At 46.1% G+C, this 24,934-nt stretch overlaps 1 protein-coding gene across 3 annotated transcripts in view; it reads left to right on the top strand.

Moving 5' to 3' along the window:
• ELK4 (ETS transcription factor ELK4) overlaps nucleotides 1–24,403 on the top strand; it is a 35,877-nt gene extending 11,474 nt beyond the window's left edge. The window contains exons 1-6 of one of the 3 annotated variants that reach the window (XM_088674322.1): nucleotides 5,360–5,604; nucleotides 6,409–6,506; nucleotides 10,219–10,434; nucleotides 12,987–13,874; nucleotides 15,017–15,133; nucleotides 17,369–24,403. In XM_088674322.1, the coding sequence (XP_088530448.1) occupies nucleotides 6,501–6,506; nucleotides 10,219–10,434; nucleotides 12,987–13,874; nucleotides 15,017–15,133; nucleotides 17,369–17,467 (1,326 nt within the window). In that variant the 5' untranslated portion in view covers nucleotides 5,360–5,604; nucleotides 6,409–6,500 and the 3' untranslated portion in view covers nucleotides 17,468–24,403. Of the gene's footprint in view, nucleotides 1–5,359; nucleotides 5,605–6,408; nucleotides 6,507–10,218; nucleotides 10,435–12,986; nucleotides 13,875–15,016; nucleotides 15,134–17,368 lie in introns of those variants that run through there. The other 2 variants (XM_088674323.1, XM_088674324.1) reach the window with 2 other exon arrangements.
• Nucleotides 24,404–24,934: the final 531 nt, after the last annotated feature.

Raw genomic sequence — 24,934 nt, 5'->3', positions numbered from 1 at the left:
TAGCACACTTCGACGAGAGGCTGCCAGTGGTGCTGGCATGCGACGCCTCTCCCTATGGCATCGGCGCTGTCCTGGGACACCAACTCCCGGATGGAAGAGAGGTGCCGGTGGCATACTTCTCCCAGACGCTTGCTGCAGCCGAACGAAACTACTCACAGATTGACAAGGAGGGTCTGGCAATCGTGAAGGGCGTAAAAAAATTCCATGATTTCTTGTACGGGCGGCCCTTTACCATAGTGACTGACCACAAGCCGTTGCTTGGCCTGTTTGCCCCTGAGAAGCAGACCCCCCAAGTGTTGTCTCCACGTGTCCTCAGGTGGTCAATTTTCCTTGCCGGCTACCAGTATGCACTAATCCACCGCCCTGGGAAGGCGATGGGCCACGCAGACGCCCTCAGCAGGCTACCACTACCAGAAACAGGCCCCGACCCAGCGCCTGCGCAAGAGGTTATGACCCTGGAGCTGCTTCCCGACCGACCCATTCAGGCACAAGAAGTTGCGCACCATTCCACAAAAGATAGGGTCATCTCCCGGGTCCTGGACTGGGTGTGGCGAGGATGGCCCAGCAGCAGCCCCGGGCCAGAATTCGCTGGCTACACAAACCGCAAACATGAACTGTCGGCCCACAAGGGGTGCCTGTTATGGGGAAGCAGGGTTGTTGTTCCCCAGCCCCTCCGCAAAAGGGTCCTCACAGCCCTACACGAGACACACCCAGGGGTAGTGAGGATGAAGGCCCTTGCCAGGAGTTATGTGTGGTGGCCGGGGATTGACAGAGAGATAGAGGCCTGGGTCCAACACTGCCAGACCTGCCAAGAATCCCGCCCGGATCCCCCAAGGGCCCCAGTCCAGCCCTGGGAGTCCGCCCGACATCCATGGTCACGCTTGCACGTGGACTTCGCTGGCCCCTTCCAGGGAAAAACATTCTTCATAGTGGTGGATTCCTACACCAAATGGCTGGAGGTCGCACTGGTACCATCCACTTCTACGGCGGCAGCCATCCGGGTACTACGTAAGCTGTTTGCGACCCACGGGCTCCCTGACACCCTCGTCTCGGACAATGGAACCGCATTCACGTCAGAGGAGTTCCAGACCTTCACAGCGCAGAACGCCATCCGCCACATCCGCTCAGCACCATTCCACCCTGCCACCAATGGCCAAGCGGAGCGCATGGTGCGGACCACCAAGGACAGCCTCCGCCGCATGACACAAGGGGACTGGGAATACCGCCTTGCCGCATTTCTTCTAGCACAGCACAGCACCCCAAGCACAACGACGGGCCGGAGCCCAGCTGAATTACTAATGGGCCGGCGCCTTGCAACTAGACTGGACCGACTTCACCCCGACAGAGCTCAGGATGAGGTAGTGGTGGGGAAAGGCAGGAACTCCCGGACATTTGTGGCCCAGGACCCAGTGTATGCAAAGAATTTTGGGGCAGGCCCAGCATGGGTACCCGCCACAGTCACCAAGGTGACCGGTCCCGTGTCGTACGAGGTACTAACGGAAGGGGGGCAATGTTGGCGCCGCCACTGCGACCAGATACGGCGACGATTCCCAGGAGGAACCCGGGAGGAGAGCGGGACAGAGGGGTCCCAAGGGGACAGCAGGGCAGTGAGGCCTGTAGAGCGAGAGGGGTGGGCAGAGGAAGCAGAAGCAGTAGGCACAGAGGGGCGCCCCGAGGCTGGAAGGACACCGGAACCAGAGCTACAACCTAGTGGTTCAGTGGCACCAGACCAGACAGCCCCGGCACAGCCAGCAGCCTCGGAACACGAGCCAGAACCAGAACCCCTGACCAAGGAACACCCCAGGCCACAACGCACACGGAGGCGGCCAGCAGACCTTGGGGACTACGAATGCAACTTCCCGGGCAGGACTGGAACTTAGAGGGGAGGGGTGTTATGTACTGAGCTGAATCCTAGAACAATAGGATTCAGAATCAGCGGGAGCTACCCAATCCAACTCCAGGTGGAAGTGAATCCGCAACCTGATTGGCCTGCTGGAGCAGCCAATCAGGCGGCTGGCAGAAGTGAATCTGCTACCTGATTGGCCTGTAGGAGCAGCCAATCAGGCTGCAGGCAAAAGTCAATCCACAATATAATTGGCCCACAGGTGTAGCCCTGAAGTAGCCAATCACGCAAGGCCCATTGTGTAAATAATGTATATAAGCAGATGGTTTTGGGAAAAGAGCCATTCGTCTTCTCTTCTCCTCCTTGATGACTATGAGCTGAATAAAGAGCATGAAATTCACTCTTGACTCCGAGTATATTTCAAGAACAGTGATAAAACTGGCATGATGACCTTTTTTTGGCACTGGCAGGAGTGAATTCTTACTTTCTCAAAGAAGCCTGCAAGTTGGGCTTCAATGAAAGGAATGCCTGGCTGACAGCAATAGTTTTTCAAGCAAGGACAAGGGATGTAGTGCACTTAGGCGATGCTTGGCTATCTGTGTCAGACTTGTCAAGGCTGGAATTCTTGAGGTCTGTTTTAATTGCCTGGTTTATTTTATATTTGCATTAATACATGTTGGATAGGGAGGACAGAGTATGGCTTCTCACAGTAGCTACAGCCTGCTCCTTTGTGTGAGACGTCTTGCACTCGGACTGCTACATGAGGCATGAGAGTTCTGTGACTGTATTTATGCACGTGCTGGAGGAGGCGGCAATACAAAAACCTAACGCTCTGTGGTTTCCAGCTAACTACAATAAAGTATGGGTCAGCTATATGGAATTTTGTCCCACATAATTACTTGGAACTCACATGTCACAATTTTCCTCATAACCTCCACCATTTCATAGGGGAAAATAGGCCTAGACCTGTGAAGATGTCTTTGGGTGGGCCCAAGGGTGTGACTTGGCATATAAAGGCAGCTCAGGAAGGTGTGGCACTGCAAATGTACCATAGGCAGAATACAAGGCAAGCGAGGCACATAATACCCATATGCACTGTACTGTTGACTGTTTAGAACATGGGTAGGCAAACGAAGGTCAGCAGTCCGGATCAGGCCCAATTGCCTTCTGGATCCAGCCCACAGACGGTCCAGGAATCACTGTGTGGATCACCAGCACGCACATACCGGTACTTTCCCTCTTTCTTACATGGCGCCACCGGCGCCTCCCCCCCCCCTGGCTTCTCCCCGCCCTGCCTAGAGGAGGAAGAGGGCTGGGCTTTGTTGGTGCCAGCAGCAGCAGCTCTCGAGTGGCCGCCATTTTAAGCAGCCCCTCTCCGGAGCCCTTTCGCGCACTGTTCATCATCCCTCTGCTGCCGCCAGCCCCTGGCACTCACAAGACATAGATAAACAGCCATCAGGGCTCGTAGCGGTCTTGCATCACCCCCCCCCAATATAGTCCGGCCCCCCACAAGGTCCCATTTTATATGCAGGATTGTACTTGAGTGTTTATTTAGCCTGCTTCACTGAATGACATGGGGCTACTTGGTTATCTGCGTGGTTTGATTAGACCGTTTCCAGTCAGCGAAGCCAAAGCTAAATAAATAAACCCTTAAGCACAGCTTAAGTGATATTAGTTGGAACTGTGTTAAAATCCCTATTCTGCTATGAACCTAACTGATTGTGGGTCACTCACTTTCTCTTCCTGTACACTTGCCTCCTAGGGTTGTTGTGAGGATCTAATGGATAAAATCACCATGCCTAGCACCCTCAATTCCTTGGAAGAAGGGTAGAATGCAAACATAGCAACATATAATTCAGGCTCTTTATGTGCTTGCACACTGGTGTTTGTAGCAGTAAAGTGTGAAGAAGGCAAGCTTGTAAATGCACAATTGGCATGTACCAGGAGTCTAACCACAATTTTAACTTCCAGAGCATTCCCACTGCACATATGCCAACACTGTGTGCCTTTCCTTTATAGTTTATGGTCTTTACTGCAACAAAAACTGGCACTCAGTGGCAGTTGCTCTAGCGTGCGAAGCATGAAACAGCTCCAACAGCATGTAGCCTCATCTGAATTGTGTCTCATCTGACTTCATCTAGATTGCACCTAGTGGTTAAAGTACTAAGCGGCTTTTCATGGCTGCATCTTGTTCTTTTTATCTTTATTGTGAGCAGGATTACCAAATCATTGTGAAACAAGTTACTCTTTGCCTACTTTGTGCAATCTCTGTAAACTCCTAGAATTTTCACTTTAGCTACTTGATAATTGGGCTGACATTATGGACACTTGTGCTATAATCCAGTATAGCAGAATCAATCTTTACCTTTTTGGTTTTACAGCAAGACATCCAATGTTCTCCCTCTACTCATCCTACCGCTGCCTTTGAGGAAGGCACATCACCATTTGTAAACCAACGAAATAAATTGAGAAAAATAAATCGAAAAACACCACAAGTTTCAGTGTTTTATTGGCAAAGTGTCCACAGGGCAGCTTTTACTGTGGCAGGTGGGGGGGGGGGCAAAAGTTTGTTCAGAACATGAATTTTAATTTTGAAAGAGTATATCCACCCATGCTCCTTTGCCTCTGAATCCTTGCCTTTTTCCCTATTGAAAGTTATCTCCTGCTTGTTCTCTAACATCAGACAACTGGCAGAAAACCACCTCTCCTCTTAAATCATTACATATCCATCCTACAATCACATCCTCTGGCTTAGAAACCACTGGCCTCCATCCGGGATGCCAACTTAAATAAAATATTTAAGACACCATTTGAATGGAATGCCCAACAACTTGGGAGGGGAGGCGGGCTGGCCCCTCAAATATTTTATTGGAGTGTGCGTGCAAAGGGACCTCGGCCCCCAGGAGCTGGCTCCTATGCTTCGTATGGGTTTTGGTCTGGGTCTTTCGCTTTAAAGCTCTGCAAAATGATCATAGCATTAAACGTGAATGAAAGCAAACTAGTTACAGGTAGGTAGCCGTGTTGGTCTGACACAGTCAAAAAAAAAAAATCCTTCCAGTAGCACTAGACGTAAGGGTCTGGTGACTTCTGTTTCAGTGTATCTGAAGAAGTGTGCATGCACACGAAAGTCCATACCTATGACAAACTTAGTTGGTCTCTAAGGTGCTACTGAAAGGATTTTTTTATTTTAATTTTAAAAGCAAACTAAACAGATTACCCACAAGAAAGTGGGCGTGCCTCCACGGGCGCCCTGGCCACTTGCTTCGAGTCCATGCAATAAATATTACAAAATGACAAAACCCCGCGTTCGACACAAGCATACACTCCTCTCTCTCTGGCCTGTAGAGGCAGCCAGCAACCACTTATTAGACGGGAGAAAACTCCAATCCCCACAGTGCCCTGCGGGAGTGAGGCGGGCCGAGCGTTTTCATTGGTCCACCCTCTAACTGCGCCGCCTTACGATTGGCTTCGCTCGCAAGTTTCCATTCCTCCCTTTCCCGGGAGGGTGGAGGGGCGGAAGTGGCGGGTACGGCGGCCGTAAAGAGACCGCGGAGTCCGCCTGCTACGGAGTAAAGCTGCTGCCCCGTCAGCCCCCTTTCGCGACGCGGCTCGCTGCTTCCGTGTCGGCCGCGAAGGGATGGGGACTCGGACTCGGAGTCTCCGCGGGGACTCCCGGCCATGAAAGGCAGGGACTCGGCAGGGAGCTTAGCACCTGCCGCCGCACGGGGACCGCTTGGCGCGGGCGGGCGGGCTCCGCCTAGGTGAGTGCCGGGCCGGACCGCCGTCCCTCCCCGGGCCCCGTCGCCACACCCCCGCACCCGGCCAGGATCGCCCTGGAAGACGCTCAGCCCGCGGGGTGGCCTCTGGTTCCCTAGGTGGGACGGACGGCTGCGTCCTCGAAGGACGGCAGAAGTGCTCTCTGCCCATGCTCAGGGGAACCGCCTTGCCTTGTTATTAATCCAGGGGCTAAACTAGGGTTTTCGTACAAGATTAAGCTCGGCCCCCCATCGCCTGCCCCTGTGGTTCCATGTGGGGCTGCTAACCAGTTTCCCCTGTTCTCTGTTGCAGCTGCTTTATGGGTTTCTTCCCATTCCTTCTCTCAACCCTACTCAGAAACTTGGCTGTGTTGTACCCACTGGCTTCTGTAATTAGTAAAATCAAATTGGTCAGCATTTGCTGCCAGTTACATTAGTTCCACTTGCTGGTGCATAGGCTTCTCTACAGCATGTTATCTCGCTGGCTTCTGGCTTCTTTCAAGCAGCCCTGCCCAAACTACAGCCATTTTTTATTTTTTTACAGGTGAGGGAAGGAGGGAATGTGTGTGAGAGTTCTGGCTAAGCAATAATTCAGAAATGCCTTCCTGGCCCAAGCAGCTGAAATCTGTCTGCTGGACTACACTGGCAGAAGCCTATTAGTTGTTCTTCATAACTGATGTTTATATATTGTCCTGCATCCCTTGGGGCTTAACTACAGACCCAGCCTATGGAATTTAATCTCAGTTTTGTCTTCTGGTTTCTGCAGAAATCTTAAGATGTGGTTCCTCAAATATGTTGTTATCTCCCCAGCTGCCTTGCTCTTCAGAATCTTTCATCATGGTTTTCCTGGAGTTCATGTCCCCCCATTTTGTGTTGTCTGTCTCTTCTGGTTTCTAGCACTTATGACAGTAAGTTTCTCGTTACCCGAGGCTGTATTTGCATGAATGTGAGTAAACTGTGTTGGGTATTTCTGCAGGGTTTATTCAGGAGGACACGGCTTCTATACTAGTTGTGTGTGTCATAACAGGATGTCATGCACAGCTATCCCAGAGTTATGCCCTTCCTAAAATACACTCTGTAACTTACAGTTTGGGAGTGGAAAGAACAAGCCCTTCTCTTGTAATGCTCATGTGAACAAACACCTCTTTAAAGAAGAGTCCGTGCTCAGTTTAAGTTTACTTTAATCCAGTGTTTCTCAACCAGTGTGCCTCCAGATGTTTTGGGACTACAACTCCCATCATCCCTAGCTAGCAAGACCAGTGGTCAGGAATGATGGGAGTTGTAGTCCCAAAACATCTGGAGGCACACTGGTTGAGAAACACTGCTTTAATCTACTCCTGCAGCAACTGATCTGCTTCTGTTCTAAGGGAGTCCTATCTTTCCTTAAGTATCCCCGTTTGCTTCGTTGCATGTGAACCTCATCCATTGTCACCCTCTTCTTATTGCCATTGTGGCAAAATACCCCTTGCTCCACTTTGCTTGCTTCAGGGACACGGGTGGCGCTGTGGTCTAAACCATTGAGCCTTGGGCTTGCCGATCAGAAGGTCAGCGGTTCAAATCTCTGCGATGGGGTGAGCTCCCGTTGCTTGGTCCCAGCTCCTGCCAACCTAGCAGTTTGAAAGCATGTCAAAGTGCAAGTAGATAAATAGGTACCGCTCCAGTGGGAAGGTAAACGGCGTTTCCGTGCGCTGCTCTGGTTCGCCATAAGCGGCTTAGTCGTGCTGGCCACATGACCTGGAAGCTGTCTGCGGACAAACGCTGGTTCCCTCGGCCAGTAAAGTGAGATGAGCGCCGCAACCCCAGAGTCGTCTTAACGATCAGGGGTCCCTTTACCTTTACCTTTTACCTTTACCCCTTGCTCCACTTTGCTTGCTTCATACCTGGCTGCCCAGTTTTGTGTTGTGTTTGGTTTGCTGCTGCTAACCTCGCCAAGAGATGGGACAGCAGTTGTGGGCAGGAACTGGAACAGGGAGACATAGCGGGATGTTTTTGTGGTTGGTAGGAGCAAACTAGAAAAATAAACAAATGTATATTTTTGAAAACTCTTAAACAGGCAGAGGGGTTCATGTTTGCAAACTGCTGCAAACACTTGGATTTGCTTATTATGGGGATCCTTCTGCCTCTCTTCTTTTGGAAAAAGTTGCGAAAAGTATGTTAAGAACCCTTTTCATTGAGTGCGTTAAGATCCCTGTAGAAATGCTTCTGAAAGCAATCTGTGAGATGGGATGCTCTGTCAGTGTATGAGTTATTTGTATGAAAATCGCTGGGCTTCATTTTTGTGGTGTGAAGTCTGGTGTGGGTGTGCGTGTGTGCATATACAAGCCAGGAACTTGGAAAATGAAAGCAACTGCTAAAAGCATTGAAATCTTGCAGTTCCGTTCAGGACTTTGATCTCTGGAAGGCTATGGTAGCTATTTGTAATCAGCTCTGCAAGCCTACCCTTTCTCCTGTGAACTTTGATTTCCTCCCCGGAAATACTTACTGAGATCACAGCATTTTCTTAAAATGAAAATGTAAGCTACAATAAGGATGCATTCATAAATATTTTCCCCTATAATAACAAAGCAAATGGCTCTGTGCCAAAAAAAGATGGCATTGAAATGGGGCCACCCAGGGAGAATTGTTTTGGCATATTCAAGAACAGAGCCATCAAAAGGGGGGGGGGGTACAGGAGCTACTGCTGTATTTGTCCCCAGCAGGGGACCTAGACTCCTAACCTTGTAGAATGAAAGTCATGAAGCAAAATGTGCAGGCACCATTTGAAGTAAGTCCATGCTGACATCCTTTTGGCACCAGGTGTTGAATGAAAATGTCAACGTAATGTGGGGTGGAATTCAACGTAGCTCTGACTGGGGTATGCTTGCATAATACAACCTCCATGCCCCCCAAACCCTCCAGAGCTGGTGGGGTGTGTGTGAGGGGAGGAAAGTTTAGTTCCATGAGCAGACCTTGTTCCGTGGCACATGCAACAACTTAGTTGAATTTATGCTTCTGTTTTCAAATGTAAATCACCTGGAGACCTTTTAAGTAACAAGCAACTAATAGGTCTAGTAAATAAGAATATCTTTGCAGCTGTGCTGGAGTAGAATCAGAGTTGTTGAAGTATAAAAAGGAAGGTGTTCTAGTGCACAAAGCTCCCACTCATCCCTGTAGTGAGGAGGCACGTGTATTTTTGTCCTAGCTATAGGATAGTGGCATAACTATAGGTTGTTGTTTTTACCTATAAGACATCATTATTTCCTAGCAAAATGCTTGAACGGTAAGCAGTTCCTTAGAAAGGTGGCTTCTATACTGAAAGGTAAACACCAAATCTTAGTTTCTTAGCTGGATTAGTGCAAAGTGACAGAGTTGATCCTTTGCATGTAAAACTGGGTTTTCCTCAGTTATCTTACCTGGTTGTGTCTTGAGGCAGATAATCCTGTTGGTTCTAGTCAGATGTGGAGTTGGGGGGGGGGTTGTGATCTGCTCCTTCTGAATATCCAGCAAGACAGATTAAAAGACTCAGCACAGGCCTGTTCTTTTAACAGTATAGTCTGCTAGTCTTGCATATCAGTGTGGTGTGTGTCTTGAGTTCTTTAAACGAGTCCTTCCCTTGGCAAGGTCCCATTAAAAACAGACGGAATGACAGACTCTACCTAAACGGGGAGCAGGGAGAAGTACCTGCCCCAAGGCAAAATTTAATTAGGAATGCTTAACCCTGTTTTGTCATGATAAATTGTCCTACAAATCCTTTTATAGAGCCAACTACATTCCGCCATCTCCTACACAGAATTATTTCTTACTTTTTGTGCTGATTCAGTAATATGTACATGCTACCGAAGTTATTCTGGGTATCGATTTGCACCCTGCAACTGGCAGTTTGTATATCTCAGCAGTTAGTTTAGTGAAAGGACCTTGAGGAGAGTGGTGGGCCAAGACTTCAGCTCCATTCTCATAGTGACCTGATAATTCCTGCTGCTACAGCTTCTGTTGTGTCTACATCTCCCTTTGGCCTGTGTGAGAGGAAAAGATACCACCCATTAGACTGGACTTTTACACATGGTTTGCCAAAAAATGTAAATTGTAATTGTGGCTGTTTTGCTTTGTGTGTGTTATTTGTGCTATTTTTGTTTTGAACGTTCGGCAAAGAGTCTGATCTGGCTGCTGCATTGGCACAGTTTCTGATGAGCAAAGCTATCAGAAAGCAAAGACCTATGGAGGGACTTTTAATAGATAAATGTAATTAGTTAGTGTGGCTTTCCAAATTGTTTTGATTTAACTAAATGAGACTCTAAATCAAGCATCCCCAAACTGCGGCCCTCCAGATTTTTGGCCTACAACTCCCATGATTCCTAGCTAACAGGACCAGTGGTCGGGGAAGATGGGAACTGTAGTCCAAAACATCTGGAGGGCCGAAGTTTGGGGGTGCCTGCTCTAAATAGTCCCAGTGTAGAGAATGTGGCTCTCCAAAACCTTTGTCTTTTGTTTCTGTTGGTAACTCGTGTTTCTCCTCTGGCAGTACTTATTATTGCAAACATACCATTTATTTTAGGAGAGATGTGCATGTGTCCCCCCCCCCAAAAAAGCATTGCGCATGACCCCTGTGAGAATCTTCTCAGCTTCTCTTCTTCTGCATTTCAGCTCACTGTTATGGACAGTGCGATCACCTTGTGGCAGTTCCTTTTACAACTCCTCCAGGAGCCTCGGAGCAAGGATATCATCTGCTGGACCTCCAATGACGGAGAGTTCAAGCTGCTGCAGGCGGAAGAGGTGGCCCGCCTCTGGGGGATCCGTAAAAACAAGCCCAGTATGAACTACGACAAACTCAGTCGTGCTCTCAGATATTACTATGTGAAGGTAACTCCAGCACTTGGTTTGCATCAGATGTGTAACCCTCTTTTGCTTCTGCCTCAGCCTAATGAGCGTTTCTGTTTTCCAAGGGTAATGCAATGCTATACAAGCTTGGGTATCATGAGAGCTGTTTCCTGTGGCTGAGATTTTAGATTTTCAGGCCCTGAACTACTTCTATGGAGTTATTAAGTGTTTTAACTGTCTTTGACGTTTAAGCGAGGCTTTCCAAGAAAATCACCTGTCAGGTTGCCAAAAATGAGTACAGTACAAATTTTGGGGAAATGAAAGCCTTAAAAACACAAAGTAATTACAACTTGCTATACTCCTGTGATGCTATTTTGTATTTGGCACTGTCCTAAAATATTTTGTTTTAAATCTGAATTCAAGTAGACTTACATCTCTCCCACCCTTTTACTTCACATATATCTGCATTGCCTTTTCCATATTAGTAAACAACATAGGAAGCTACCCCACCTCCTGTGCAAATGCATTGCTGTCCCCTCAGAAGGAGCCTATTCAGTGCTCAGGGGCGGAGCTAGGGGGCGTAAGGGACGGGCTGCCCCCGGTACCACCCTGGAGGGGGTGACACTTGGGGCCGCACCCCCGTCCCCTCGCCTTCATCCGGCAGCGTCGGAAAAAGAAAAAATACCAAAGAAAGCTGCAGGGAGGCGCGCCGGTCGAGCGAGATTTTGGGCGCGGCTGCATGCTGGAGGTGGGGGGGGTCACACTCGGGGCTGCGCCCCCCAATCGGCGCCTCAAAAGCCGAGCCCAAAATCTTGCCTAGCCGGCGCGCCTGCGGCTTTCTTTTGTATTTTTTCTTCTTCCGACGCTGCCGGGCTGTGAAGCAACCAACAAACAGAGCCTAGCATCGCCCCTCCCAGGGGCAAGGTAAGGCTCCGTTGGCTGCTTCACATGCCATTCAACAGAGTGGCTGCGTCGGCCGGCACCTTTTGGTTCTTCCTACTCAGCTAGAGCAGCGAGGGGCGGGCCAGGGAGGGGCTCTCTGGCTCGCCCCTTGGCGCTCCGCCTGAGCAGGAGGAAGCAAAAGCGCTATGGAGCCGTTTGCTGCCGCCGCCGCTTCTCCAGCACCCGGATCCCAATGCTAGAGCAGCGGTGGCGGTGGCAAACCCCTCCATTGCGCTTTTGTTTCCTCCTGCTCAGGCGGAGGCTGCCGCCGCTCCAACGCCCGGATCCCGATGCTAGAGCACCGGCGCCGGCAACCCGCTCTCTGGCCCGCCCCTCGCTGCTCCGCCTGAGCAGGAGGAAGCAAAAGCGCTACGGAGCGGTTTGCTGCTGCCGCTGCTGCTCTTTCATCAGGATCCAGGCGCTGGAGCGGCGGCGGCAAACCGTTCTGTAGCGCTTTTGCTTCCTCCTGCTCAGGCGGAGCAGCGAGGAGGAAAAGTGCTACGGAGCGGTTTGCCGCCGCCGCACCGCCACTCTAGGATCGGGATCCGAGGATCCTTGCGCTGGAGGGGCGGCAAACCACTCTGTAGAGCATGCGTCATGACGTAGCGATGTTACGTCATGATGCATGCGTCAAGACTGAGTAGGTTTCCGCCCCGGGTGACAGAGAGGCTCGGTATGCCGCTGTCAGTGCTACCCAAGAACAAGGAAGAGGGATACTTTCATGATCTTATTTTGCAAACTGTCCTTGTGCAGGTGCATGGGATAAGAAAATAAATGTTCTGGAGGTAATGTGGCCTGCTGATTAGAACTTAAAGTTGAGATAACACTGGCTTGCACATTAAGCTTACAATACTAATTTGGCTGAAGTATTCAGTACTTCAGTAAGTACTGAAGAAAATAAGTGTTGCTGAATACGGCTTAGAGGCATTGAAGTGGCTGCAGTTCATGTTCTGCTGAATGTCAGCTGCTTATTTCACATCAGCTACATAAAAGTTACATAAATCTTCTCTCATTTGAATACTTGACCTTGGTGCTGTAACACAGTGCACCCACAGATGCAAGCACAGTGCCTATCTTCAGTATTTGGGCTTATGCTTCATTGCCTTTTAACTCGAGGCCATAGAATGTGTAGGTAATAGACTGAGTCTGGGCCCATTATGTGTGGCATAAGTTCAGGGCTATTATTATTTAATGCACATTGCGGATGGGCTTCTTAGTGTGTGGGTGGCCAGACAGGAGAGAAGTGGCAAAACTTTCCATGATCAGTGAATGTTCTGGATTCAGCCGATGCTGTAGCCTTGTTGAAGCTAACTGTGGGTGTGACCTGATTACTGCAGGGATGAACAGTACCCAGGACTCCCCCTCCCACCTCCTTAAGCCACTCTGAGTTTCTAAATGAAAGGGAGGGATATAAATGTAGGCAGAACCCAGGGTGAGCTTAGTTTCCATTAAAATCAATGGGGCTTGGTCGTTGATGATTAAATGTTAGCAACTTAGCCTGGATCCAACACATAATAACTATGTAACTAGGCTTGCCCTCAAATGTAAGTAATTTTCTTATTGAAGTGGGGCGTCCTTGGGTTGAGCCGCCAAAGCCAGAATTCAAATGAGAGGAGTGCCTGATGTCTTCTTATTGTTTGATGTTTCCACAGAACATCATCAAAAAAGTGAATGGCCAGAAGTTTGTTTACAAGTTTGTGTCTTACCCAGAGATTTTGAATATGGACCCCTTAGCAGTGGGCAGGATTGAGGGTGATGTCGAGTCTCAGACGGGCTTGTTAGACGTCAGCAATGCTGCAAAGGACGTGGAGAATTGTGGGAAAGAGAAGCCTCAGCCCTGTGCAAAGACCTCCAGCCGCAATGATTATATCCACTCAGGCCTATATTCTTCATTCACTTTGAACTCCCTGAACTCTTCCTCTTGTGTAAAACTCTTTAAGCCAATCAAAATGGAGAACCCGACTGAGAAACCGGTGGAGAAAAAAGGTCCCCAGGATCCGACACCGTCGGTCATAAAATTTGTGACCGTATCCTCCAAAAAGCCTCCGATCTCTCCCCTCGCCTCTGCTGCTCAGCCGCCCTCTACTCCGTCAGCTGCCTCCACTCTCCCTTCTGGCTCAGATGAGAGTCTCCAGGCTTTGGAGTCCCTGGTAACACCGAGAGCGGCTCCTACTGAGACGTCTACATCCTTGCCGAGCTTGACCACCAATTTCACCCCTGCGCCTCCTGCAGCCTCCGTTTCTCCTCTCCAGGTTCCTCCCAAGTCTCCTTTGTCACCTTTAAGTTCTGATCTGGCTGTAGACACAGATCCTGAGCCTGTGTCGTGCCAGCAGCTGGAACATTCTCAGAACCAAGCCTTGGAGTTCAAAGAGCAGGGTTGCTCCATGCTAGAAAAGGAGTTTCGTCATAGCCGAACTAGAAAGCCTAAAGGGCTGGAAATTGCTCCCACTCTGGTCATTACTGGCAGTGACCCAAGTCCGCTGGGGATACTAAGCCCTTCCCTCCCTACTGCTTCTCTTACACCAGCATTTTTTTCACAGGTAATCCTGTCTTCCGTTACTTCTAAACCAAATCCTGTATGTGTACAGGAAGCATGGCAGAGAGATGACCTCTTCAGAAGAGGTGTGCTGACTTTTCTAAAGGTTATGAGTGAGCAGACAGGGATTTTTCGAAGCTGGGTGGAAATCTAACCTGTTGCCTGTGATCAGGTACATAGCCAACCAGACCGAGGTGTTTTTAGTGTAATATGCACTGATCTTTACATGATGGAGGTAGAGCATAGAGTCAGTTCAGAATGCCTCAAGTTTCTGGAACTTTTTGGCAAGGGTGGTATGCAGGGCCAGCCCTACGGCAAGGCTGGGTGGTGCCAGGCCGCCAGGGGGGTGCCATGCTGCTGTGTTTATGGCAGCCACGCTGCGCGCCACGCCCACCAGACAGCCACGCTGCAAAGCGTGGGGGGGCGCGCCGGAAGGATCTTCACACCATGGCGCCAGATATGCTTAAGACGGCCCTGGTGGTATGAAAACTTCCTAAGCTGATTTTTCATGTTTGGCTACACGAAAAGCCAATGCAAATGTAATGCTCTTTTTGCAGTGTGTCTGTGCTAGCTTACTTTCAAAGAGAGAAAGTATACAGCAAGGTTTAGGGGTATTTTTTTTAAAAAAAAATACTTCTGTCTGGGCTTTGTGAGTACAGCATGAACAAAGCTTAGATGTCAGAAATTAGTTCAGGTCACTGTTAAAAGTGGCCATCTTTGCTTGAAAATGTTCTATCTAGCTCATGTTCAATTGTAGATTTGCACACATTCACCAAAAGCTATTAAGCTTAAGTATTGACTTTCCAAACTTGATCACCTGCTATTTTGGATGTCTGGTGCCATCGACTAATGCTGAAACAACTGCCTTGGCTTCCTTAGAGTGTGGTGCTGATAATGCCAAGGTTTCAAGTTCGATTCCCATACATTGCACATTCCTGCATTTCAGGGGGTTGGAATAGATGATATTCAGGATCCCTTCCAACTCTACAATGCGATGATTCTAAGCCCAGGTAACCTCGGTGGCTTGGAAGTGTTAAATGCTTGCTAGATATATTGCTGGTAATGGAAGTTCAGGTGTTAAATGGTTTCTTATGTTAAGTTCATATATTAAACCAGTGTTGTGACATTGTTTTGTATGTCTCACAGACGCCTATTTTGCTGACCCCAAGCCCCTTGCTCTCCAGTATCCATTTCTGGAGCACTCTCAGTCCAGTTGCCCCTCTCAGCCCAGCAAGATTGCAAGGTGCTAACAGCCTTTTCCAGGTAAGTTCCGTGGATGACTTCAGAGTGCCGCACATGCTGTGTACCCAGGGGCGGGGCAAGTGTCCCAGGGGGGTGGGGCGGCGATGTCACCCCCCCCTCAGGGATGACACCCGGGGCGGCCTGCACCCACCACACACCTCTTACTCCACCAGTGGATGACTTATGTAAAAGAACCAACGGGATTTGCAAAAATAGAAATATCTCCTCTTATAGGTTCATTTAGAAGTTCATCTCAATTCAGATGGTTCTCCATTTGAGAAACAAGCCATGAGTTCCTGCGTTCCCTCCTCTTCTGCACAGTTTCACTTTCACTTTTCAGCTTACTGGTGACTTTAGACGCGGTGACAGTGAATCAGAAAACTGTGGTTAACACTTGCCCTGCAAACCAGAATTTTAAAAAAGCATGCTTTTCCAATTCTGACTTGGAGGGCGAGTGCTAACAATAGTCCTTGTAATCCAGACTTTGTAGTACCCTTAGTTCTGGAGGCCTTCCAGTTTAAGCACAATGGACCGGAAAATGTTCTTTTAATGTGTTCTTTTTAGCTTTGTTCTTTTAATGGAAAATACTTAATGAAACATGGAACATGAGCACAGTGGAAACCTTGTGCTAATCCCGCAGAAGAAGCATAGTTTTGTCATTGGGATAATCCAATGGTAAAATGAGCAAATAATTGTTCGCTTTGAGTGCCACACCCGATTCCAGGTGATTTACTGATTGAATAGGAACACATCGAGTATGTTTGTTATGTTGTGTAAGAGTACATTTTTTAATGTTGTGAACGGCCCTGTGATCTTTGGATGAAGGGTGGTGTACAATTTTTCACTATTATTCAAGCCTTTCAGAAAAATTAAGGTACAGCTTGTATCTTTTATTTGTGTGACGCGATGTGTACATTAAAATGGCGTAAGTAAATTACTCAATTCTTGTACAGTATATGGATGCTGAGATGAAAGAACCAAGGTTGTGATATGCAGGTTCAGGTATGCGTATGATTTTATATATATATATATATAAGAGAGAGAGAATACTCAATGTCAACTACAGCAAACTTTGAAGCTTGAAGTGGCATTTATATATTATGCTGACAGGTACTGGCATAATATATTATGTGCTGGCAGGAACTAAGAACAGCTGTCCAAAGCTGCTTTTTAAAAAGGTTTTCCAGTTGATCTGTTGATGGGCAGAATAAAAAGTAATAATCTCACAAGCAGTAAAAGATTCAACCCAGGATAGCCTTTTATCTCAGTCATGTACTGTTAGTAAAAATGGCCCAGTTAAAACGCCCTCTTGTGGCAAGCTGTTATAGTACCAGGTTAGAAAAACGGAGGCATTTGTCGCCACGTCATCTCTGGTGGCTTTGCTCTCCTAGTTCATTTCTGTAAGATCATTTTACAGTGTGAGTAGTGAGCTGAAAAGGCAAGTATGAACAGACTTGAGCTTCTTAGAAATGGTAATGTTAAATTGTTAATTATTCAGCTGAAATGAATAGTCTCAACACATCAGCTATCAGTGGAAAAGATAACAACAACAACAACAACAACAACAATTTATTATTTATACCCCGCCCATCTGGCTGGGCCTCCCCAGCCACTCTGGGTGGCTTCCAACAGAAATACTACAATACAATAATTTATTAAACGTTAAAAGCCTCCCTAAACAGGGCTGCCTTCAGATGTCCTCTAAAAGTCTGGTAGTTTTTTCTCTCTTTGACATCTGATGGGAGGGCGTTCCACAGGGCGGGTGCCACTACCGAGAAGGCCCTCTGCTTGGTTCCCTGTAACTTGGCTTCTCGCAGCGAGGGAACCGCCAGAAGGCCCTCGGCACTGGACCTCAGTGTCCGGGCAGAAGGATGGAGGTGGAGACACTCCTTCAGGTATACTGGACCGAGGCCGTTTAGGGCTTTAAAGGTCAACACCAATACTTTGAATTGTGCTTGGAAACGTACTGGGAGCCAATGTATGTCTTTCAAGACCGGTGTTATGTGGTCTCAGCAGCTGCTCCCAGTCACCAGTCTAGCTGCCGCATTCTGGATTAATTGTAGTTTCCGCCCCACATAGCCCCACATAGAGCGCATTGCAGTAGTCCAAGCGAGAGATAACTAGAGCATGCACCACTCTGGCGAGACAGTCCGCGGGCAGGTAGGGTCTCAGCCTGCGTACCAGATGGAGATAAATGCTAGTGCACAGAAAACCTTTTACACTGGTGCAATCTTAGTATCTGTTTCTGTTTTTCAGTTTCCATCGGTGCTGAATACTCATGGACCATTTACGATATCCGGAATGGACGGGCCCTCCACTCCTGGGCCTTTCTCCCCAGATTTGCAGAAGACATAGGGTATGGTCTTCTGGGAAAAGGACAGGTGGAAATCAAGATAAAGAGGTTTCATCGAAATGATGAAATCTGGTTTTCAATATGGGGTTTGCAATTCCACAGAGACAATATGAACAGGCTTGGGTTTTTTTTTGCTATTCCCGTTTTAAATGCCTTTTCAAAAATTCCTTTCAAGACATAAGGGTATTTTTATGGAAACGCCTTAATTGGAGACTGTTCTCCAAGATCACTTTTCTCACCTGGTTCTTCGGGTTTAAGAAGGCTTCTCTTGGTAAAGGGATCTCTTTTGGTTATTGATTTTTCTTGAGAGGGTGGAATGCAATGATTGACTGTGCAGCAGCTGATACCAGTCACAACTTTCCTTTTTGACTGGTAACCTTTTGCCCCTTTGCTTCTTGTATAACCTATCAAAATATTAATCTGTATTGGAAGCTGGCATTCCAAGAAATACTTGGAAAAGGTTGGTTTTTTTTAAAGGCTTGCTATAGGGTTGATAATTTCTCTATTAGTAATGCAGAAATGCTATACGAAAATATATTATCTCTTTGTAAGAGGAAACTTTTCAGGAGCATTTTATGGTGATATAGAAGAACTGGGCAAATTTTTAAGGGTGTTGCCTGTAAATAGAGAAGATCTAGCTGTGTATCCTTTAGCCAAAATTGTTGATTCATCTCCAGAGAAATGCATAGCACATGGAATGAATGGATCGTTTTGGTCTTTAGAAATATTTTGATGTTTTACGTCTGATATTGCTTGGTAGTTTTAAAAAAAACAACCCTGATGTTTAAAGCAGCAAACCGTTCTAATTACAGATCCTGGCAACTGATGTTTTGTGGCATTGGGGTAACCATATATCTGATATGGTGTGTGTGGTGTTGTCTTGATACTTGGTAAGGTCGTATGTAGATCTGACATTTGGGCAGTGAAAGTTTGCTTGTATTCTATTATTTTATTCTCCCCTGTCCCCTTTCAACAAATAAGGTATCCAAAGAACAGTCAGTGCTGCTCTTGGCCCCTGATACCTTTGGGTGATCCACTTTTCTTTTTGGCCACGCTCTCACTCAGATTTAAGGTTTGAGCATGTTGATGCTCCTAAAAGTAGAAATAATGTGTGGTTATTTGAAAGTGTTCCTGTTGATGAGGAGGGTGTGAGAGGGAAAGGGCAAGTTGGTGGGGGCTGCTTTATAGCCTGAAAGAGCTAAAAGCTGCTTTCAGACTGCACTTAATCTTGTGGCATGGGAGTGGTTAAACCATACTTGAACTGTTCTTGGATGTCTCCACTATGAGGATAGTTTAGATGTAATTTGGTGGTCATATTATGCTGGCTTCCTGAAGTGGCGGCCTGGCTTATATGACTGGAAATTGAAAATATGATGGGGACCTGGATAGATGTTTACAGCCTTAGTTGTTATCTCTCTGTAGAAAGAGATGCATTGAGAAGCATAGTATTTCTGCATAAGTGCTACCCTTATCTTCTAGATTTGGGCCAAAGTCCCGAAAGTACCACAAGACCTGTAGCGTCACATAGCTATTTGATGGAAAGGTAAGATAAATACCAGGAAAGGTGTTTGGCAGGGTTTTGCTTTTTTAAATATATATATATATATTGGGAAGTGTTGACCAGGTACTGTACTTATTAAGGACTAAATGCAGATTTCCCACCACAATTTTAATGATGACTTTTAGTAGTTTGCAGAAGCAGAGAGTGTGAAAAGCAAGCAACTATTTGAAATGACACCTCCAGTGCAAGGGTAAAACTACTGCATTTGAGAGGAGCTTGAAATGCTGTGCTTTGCATCCATCCCATTCTTTAAGCAAGGGACTTGAGCACAGTCATCCAGGCGCTTCTGCAAAATCTGTTAATTTCAAAATACGTACCTATGTATGAGACTCCCCTAGGGCTGAGTCCCATGCTAAAGGAGAAGACATTGGCTGGTCCCCCCCCCCCACGCCCACTGAAATACCTAAACTAAATTTCTCCTTCTCCCATAGAGTTTGTGATGCAACATTCACAAGAACAGTTCAGAAGTTAATTTCTTGGACTGCCCTTCCAAAACCACTTCTGGTAAGAGGAAAGGAATGATGTAATATAGCTTAGAACCCAAAGAGACAGCAGAAGGTGTGCTCTTGTCTGTTAACAAAGGTGCATTGCTGTCATTCAAGGTCCAGACGTGATCAGCTAAGTCATTTGAAAGGTCCATGTCTGTTGTGCCTAAATTGAATGTGCAATATCTCCATATATTCTGTTTAATGCAGACATGCAGAAAAATAGCTGCAAGTAGTAATTGAGAGGAGGCAACCTGCGTTCCCGAGTTTGCACAGGGGTTTTGTATTCTGCCTCACGGGCTAAAGTAATGACAGCACTTTTTAATAGCAGCCAATCTAGGCTGGCTGCTTTTGGCATATGTATTGGGGGGGTAGGAGAGAAGTCAGAACGAGGTTTTGCTTTGCTTTACATTTCTTCTTGAGCACTAAAGGAATGCAATTAAAACTATTTGTTCTTTTGTCTTCTTTCTCCCATCACCAAAGGAAACAGGCCGGGTATCTTTCGTCAAATATTTCTTGTGTGGTGTATGGTGCACCTGTGTGCTGTATGTATATTTAAAAACATGTAAGTGAACCAAAGTTAGGCCATCTTGGTAACAGTTTTGTTTACCCTAGTTTCACAGTCTAGCCCCACCAGTCTCAAAAAGACGCACTGTTGTAAGCTGGCTTGTTATACTGGACTGAGGTATACATACACCTATTGCTCTTCTGTTTCAAGTGATTTGATAGAGCTCCGTGGCTTCATTTTGTGGAGGCTTTGCTTTTTCTATTTGGTCTTGACTAGCCATCTGCTTCATCCTTGACATGGTAGGTTGTTGGAGGGCTTACAGTGAACAACTGTCTCGTGCTTTTAGTCACTATGTTACAGCACCCTCCCTCCACCCCAATGCCACCTTTGAAGGGTGGAATTGGTGCAGCTCTATTCTCTCAGTGATCCAAGTGCTAGTAAAATTGGGATTTAATTCTGCAAGGTTTCAAAAGAGATAACCAGCTAATATAGATATTCTGTATTTGTGTTTCAGCCAGTTCCAAGGTTGGACAGGTCTTTTTACTTTCATGCATGTTCTCTTTTTTGTTTTTTGGGATGTGTTGAAAACATTTTAATTTACACAAGAAGTTTTTCTTATGCTTTCAACTGTGTGCAAACTTATGTTAGAGTCTGATCTAACTTTAAATGCTGGATGTATATATTTGTGTGTGTGTGTGTATGCTGAAAAGAATAACCAGGTGTGTCACCGAGTTAAGGGAGTTAACTGTTTCTTATTTGGGAGTTATTTAGGAGAGAAGAGCAATCCTGATTTGTATTCTGCATACTTCGTTGGCATGAATTGGTGTCTGATTGCTCTTTACCTCATTTGCTCAGTTTTGGCATTCTTTGGGGTAGCCTAAATCATTCATTGTATCTGCTAGAGTTATATTGTTGCCAACTATTTTATTGCCTTTTGAAATACTTATTTGCATGTAAGCAATTGTTCACACAGCACATCTTTGTGTTGTAGTGAGAGGGCTATTGTTGTTTGTTTTTAAAACAGAAAGAGTGAATAAGGGATGCCCAAGAAACTAAATGTTGTTTTTCAGGTTCTAAGTAAGCAAAAAGGACTTCCTTTTCTTACCTTGTGTCGGTTCCCCCAAGCACATGTATTGGATTTCAGCCGCCATTCACAGGCATCACACCAAGTTTTACAGTAGTTGAGGTTGAAACAGATTGTGAGAGGGCGCAATGAACCCATTATTATCTTTGATTCTGTGTTGAGATTCCTGCATTGCAGGGGGTTGGACTAGAAGACCCTTAGGACCCCTTCCAACTCTACAATTCTGTGATTCTAAGAAATGCCAGAGAACTTTAAATTCTCCACGGCTGTTAACGACAACATAAACAGTATCAGTAAGCCACAAGGGAATGATCTATTCTAGTGCTGCTGAACACAACAGCTCCTAATCTTGCCAATGTGTGCAGCCTTTTTTTCTTGTGGAGAAAGCATTAGGCTGATGTCTGCGGCCCTGGAGAAAAGTGTGATGTGGTCCTTAAAGGGCTCAAGGCAGAGGAGAGTATTTAATACAGTCATTTGCAAAGTGAAACTGAAGTACAATTAATGGGTTGTGGCCTGATTTGGATACACATCTTCTCCCCCACCTCCACAGGGGCTGTAGTGGTTAGACCTATCTTAAAAGATGGAGGGATATTATTTTATTACCTTTGCTTTGCTTTATTTTGCTTTTCACATGTTGTGTATCATATTTGTTAGTTGCTTGGAGGTGCTTGGGTAAAAGTTGCTAATAATCTTAACAGTGATAATTCCCAGCTTGCTAAACCATAGCTTAGTAGGTGGAATTGAGCAGCGTGACTATTTCACTGCTTGCTTCTTGGTTTAATAAAGCAACCTTTAGCTGTTGCATCCCAAATGAGGAACTGAATCTTCACCCCGATCTTAAACCATCTTCAAACTCTAGTTTAATATCCCGGCTAGTAAATCAACATTAAACCACAATTCCCCATTTTTGACATAACAGCTTGCTGAGGCCGGAGCACACAGTTTTGTCATTTGTTCCCAGCTACTGAACAGTGGTTTAAGCAAGCTGCGAACTCCACATCCAAAATGGGCCAGTATCTGCTTTGATATATATTAATGCTTTCTTCACTTTAATTCAGGGCTGGGCAGTACCACAATGGGAATTATTCAGAAATGATCAGAGCTGGCTAACCATTTTGGTCTCAGAGCTTCTCACAGAAGATGAGCGAGTAGCAAGAATCCTGCTGAATCCTGCTAAAAGGTCTATATCAGGCATCTCCAAACTTTGGCCCTCCAGATGTTTTGGACTACAATTCCCATCTTCCCTGACCACTGGTCCTGCTAGCTAGGGATCATGGGAGTTGTAGGCCAAAACATCTGGAGGGCCACAGTTTGGGGATGCCTGGTCTATATAATCCAACATCTTATCTCCCCGGCATAGCTAAATGGGTGCTACAGAAAGTCCAAAAGCAGGAACGTAGTGTTGCTTCTAACAACTGATATTTGGTGACAGCTTTTCCCTGAAAGGAGAGGACCCTCCCTCTGTTTCATGAATTGATCTGATCCCTGCTTTAAAGCCATCGGCCATCAGAACATCTTGTCACCGTGAGCTTCGTAACGTAAGTGGAGCACTGTATTAATAACTGGAAGCTTTTCTTTTCCCATGTGGGGGTCTTTAGAAACTCTTTCTTTGGGAAGCTTTGTGTAATCAGAGGAGCAAGTAGTGAGTTGAATGCACAGGTTTTCTAGCTGGTCCTTCTTGAGTGGTGAGATTTCTTTGGGGAAATGTTTTGAAACTGGCTTGGCGTTGACTTTTGGTCTTGCTGTTCAGTTGCACCACTTTTAAATGCTACATACTAGAATTTTTTTTAACTAGTCTTTCAAACTTGTATAGAAAAGTCTTGTTCTAAAGTATTTTTAAAATATTGTTTGTATTTTTTATAGCAGTGTTACCAGATGGCCTTATGTACATCACAGTGTGGGTACAGTAGCATAATTCATGCATTTCCCCCCTCTATATTTGTATTTGTAAATAGTATCTCTAAGAATACGCAAAAGGTAGAGGCTTGGGAGCTAATGAGAGAAGCCAGAACATAGTGCTCTAGCATGGAATACTTGGCAAATGAAAAAAAGCCAGAATTAATATTGTGAAGGAGCAGATGATTATACATAAATTCCAGGACTCCAAAGTGCTTCAATGTTCTATCTTTCTGCCAGGACACTATCTAGTGCATTGGCTTTCAGTTGGTGGGTTGAGAGTCATTACCATGATGGGAGACTTTATCTGAAGCTGGTTGCAGCAGCAGCAGCTCTACCACCGTACAAAAAATATATGGTAAAAATTAAGGATGGTATCCATCGAATTAGTTCTGTTAGTGCCATGGAGCTTCCTCTCCCTTACCTCTCACAGGACTTAGGGAACCCCCAAAACAGATTTAGGGGGCATCAGAGGAGAAGCAGGAAACGTTCTGTAGCACAACTGGAAGCCCTTGCACAAACAATTACTTCATTGGATGCCACCCAAGGGGATGGGTTTCCAAATGCATGTTTGAGTTAATGATGTGTCTGAAAAGGCTTGAAGACTCCCAGTCCGAGTGCATTTATAGGCACCATTTTGTGGCAGGAGGAGCAAGTTTGGAGGCTCCTGATGAGTTTCAGGTGGTCGGCTGCAGGTGGTGGCTCTGGGATCTCAGTGGACATTACTTTTCGCATCTGAGCCTTCCATCTCTTATTGTTTGGGTTACACCTGTTTTAAGATGGCAGAGCATGTTCCTGCAATTGCCATTTTACTTATAAGTTCATGCACTGTTGATTTCTCTCTCCCCTCCCCCCCCAGCTTTCTAAATGACTGCTGTTCCTAGAGCAAAGTCTCTGCTTTTGTTCAGTTCTGGCATCAAAAGTAGAACTGTCTTGAGCCTTCAACTTAAGGGCTCCAATTGGTCATTCCCCAAGCAGGCCTAGTACAGGGAAGAGCATTGGCAGTGGGTTACGCTGGGTCCTCAGGTTATCGTTACTTGCAAGAGGTAACAGAGCAGGTTTACAGAAGGGAAAGGGCTTTCTTATTTTAGCTCCCCTTGGGAATAGAGTCCCTGCTCTTCTCCTAAGGCCTTTGTGCGGCTGGTTGTAGAGAAAATAAAATTGGCTCTCGCTTCTCCCAGGCAAGTACTCATTCTAGTACAGAGGACCTTGGGTTGCATGTGTGTTCTGCAATATGCAGGCAGTCTCAAACATGGAGGGGACTGTGTTGGTACATCTTAGAATGGATCCAATATACGAGCCTCCGTGTGCAGAAGGTTTGGCTGGCTAAACAGGATTTATTTGGAAAATAAGTGAATTTAGCTGGGGGAAAGTAGGTTGTTGATGCTTTGTTCCCATTTTTTTTTTAAAAAAAACAAACGGAAAATCTGTACCATTTGATATATATCCAGTATGTTAATGCCATTCTGTAAAATATTGCTGATATGTAATGCAATTAATAGCCAAAGTTCTAAGTATGTTCTCAGTGTTGTTGTTGTTGTTTTGACTATATAAGCACCTCTGGGTAAGATATGAGGGAGGCCTTCAAAATGTTAACAGGTTAGTTAGAAAAGGACGAAAAATCTGCCTCTTAAGAAACAATATTATTGCAGGAGTATAATTCTCGGTCAAAAGCTAGTCTTAAAACTGTTCAAGGAACTGTACAGTGATGGCATTTTTGTGGATTGGTTTGCTATTAAAAGTCAGTATATATTGGCTGTTGCACATCCAAACATAATGAAGGTCTTTGCTGCAAAATCAGGTGACCATTTTCTATTGCTTAGACTTTTGTGCAAAAAGGTTTAGGGTAATTTTTTTAAAAAAGAAAAGTTTGGAGGACGCATTACTTATTTTGTTTAAGAACTGACAGAGGGATATGTTTTGTATAATAATGCA

This window comes from Zootoca vivipara, chromosome 7 (genome assembly GCF_965207765.1).
Source record: "Zootoca vivipara chromosome 7, rZooViv2.hap1.1, whole genome shotgun sequence".
Lineage (NCBI taxonomy): Eukaryota > Metazoa > Chordata > Lepidosauria > Squamata > Lacertidae > Zootoca > Zootoca vivipara.
This window is presented reverse-complemented; position numbering and strand designations above follow the sequence as displayed.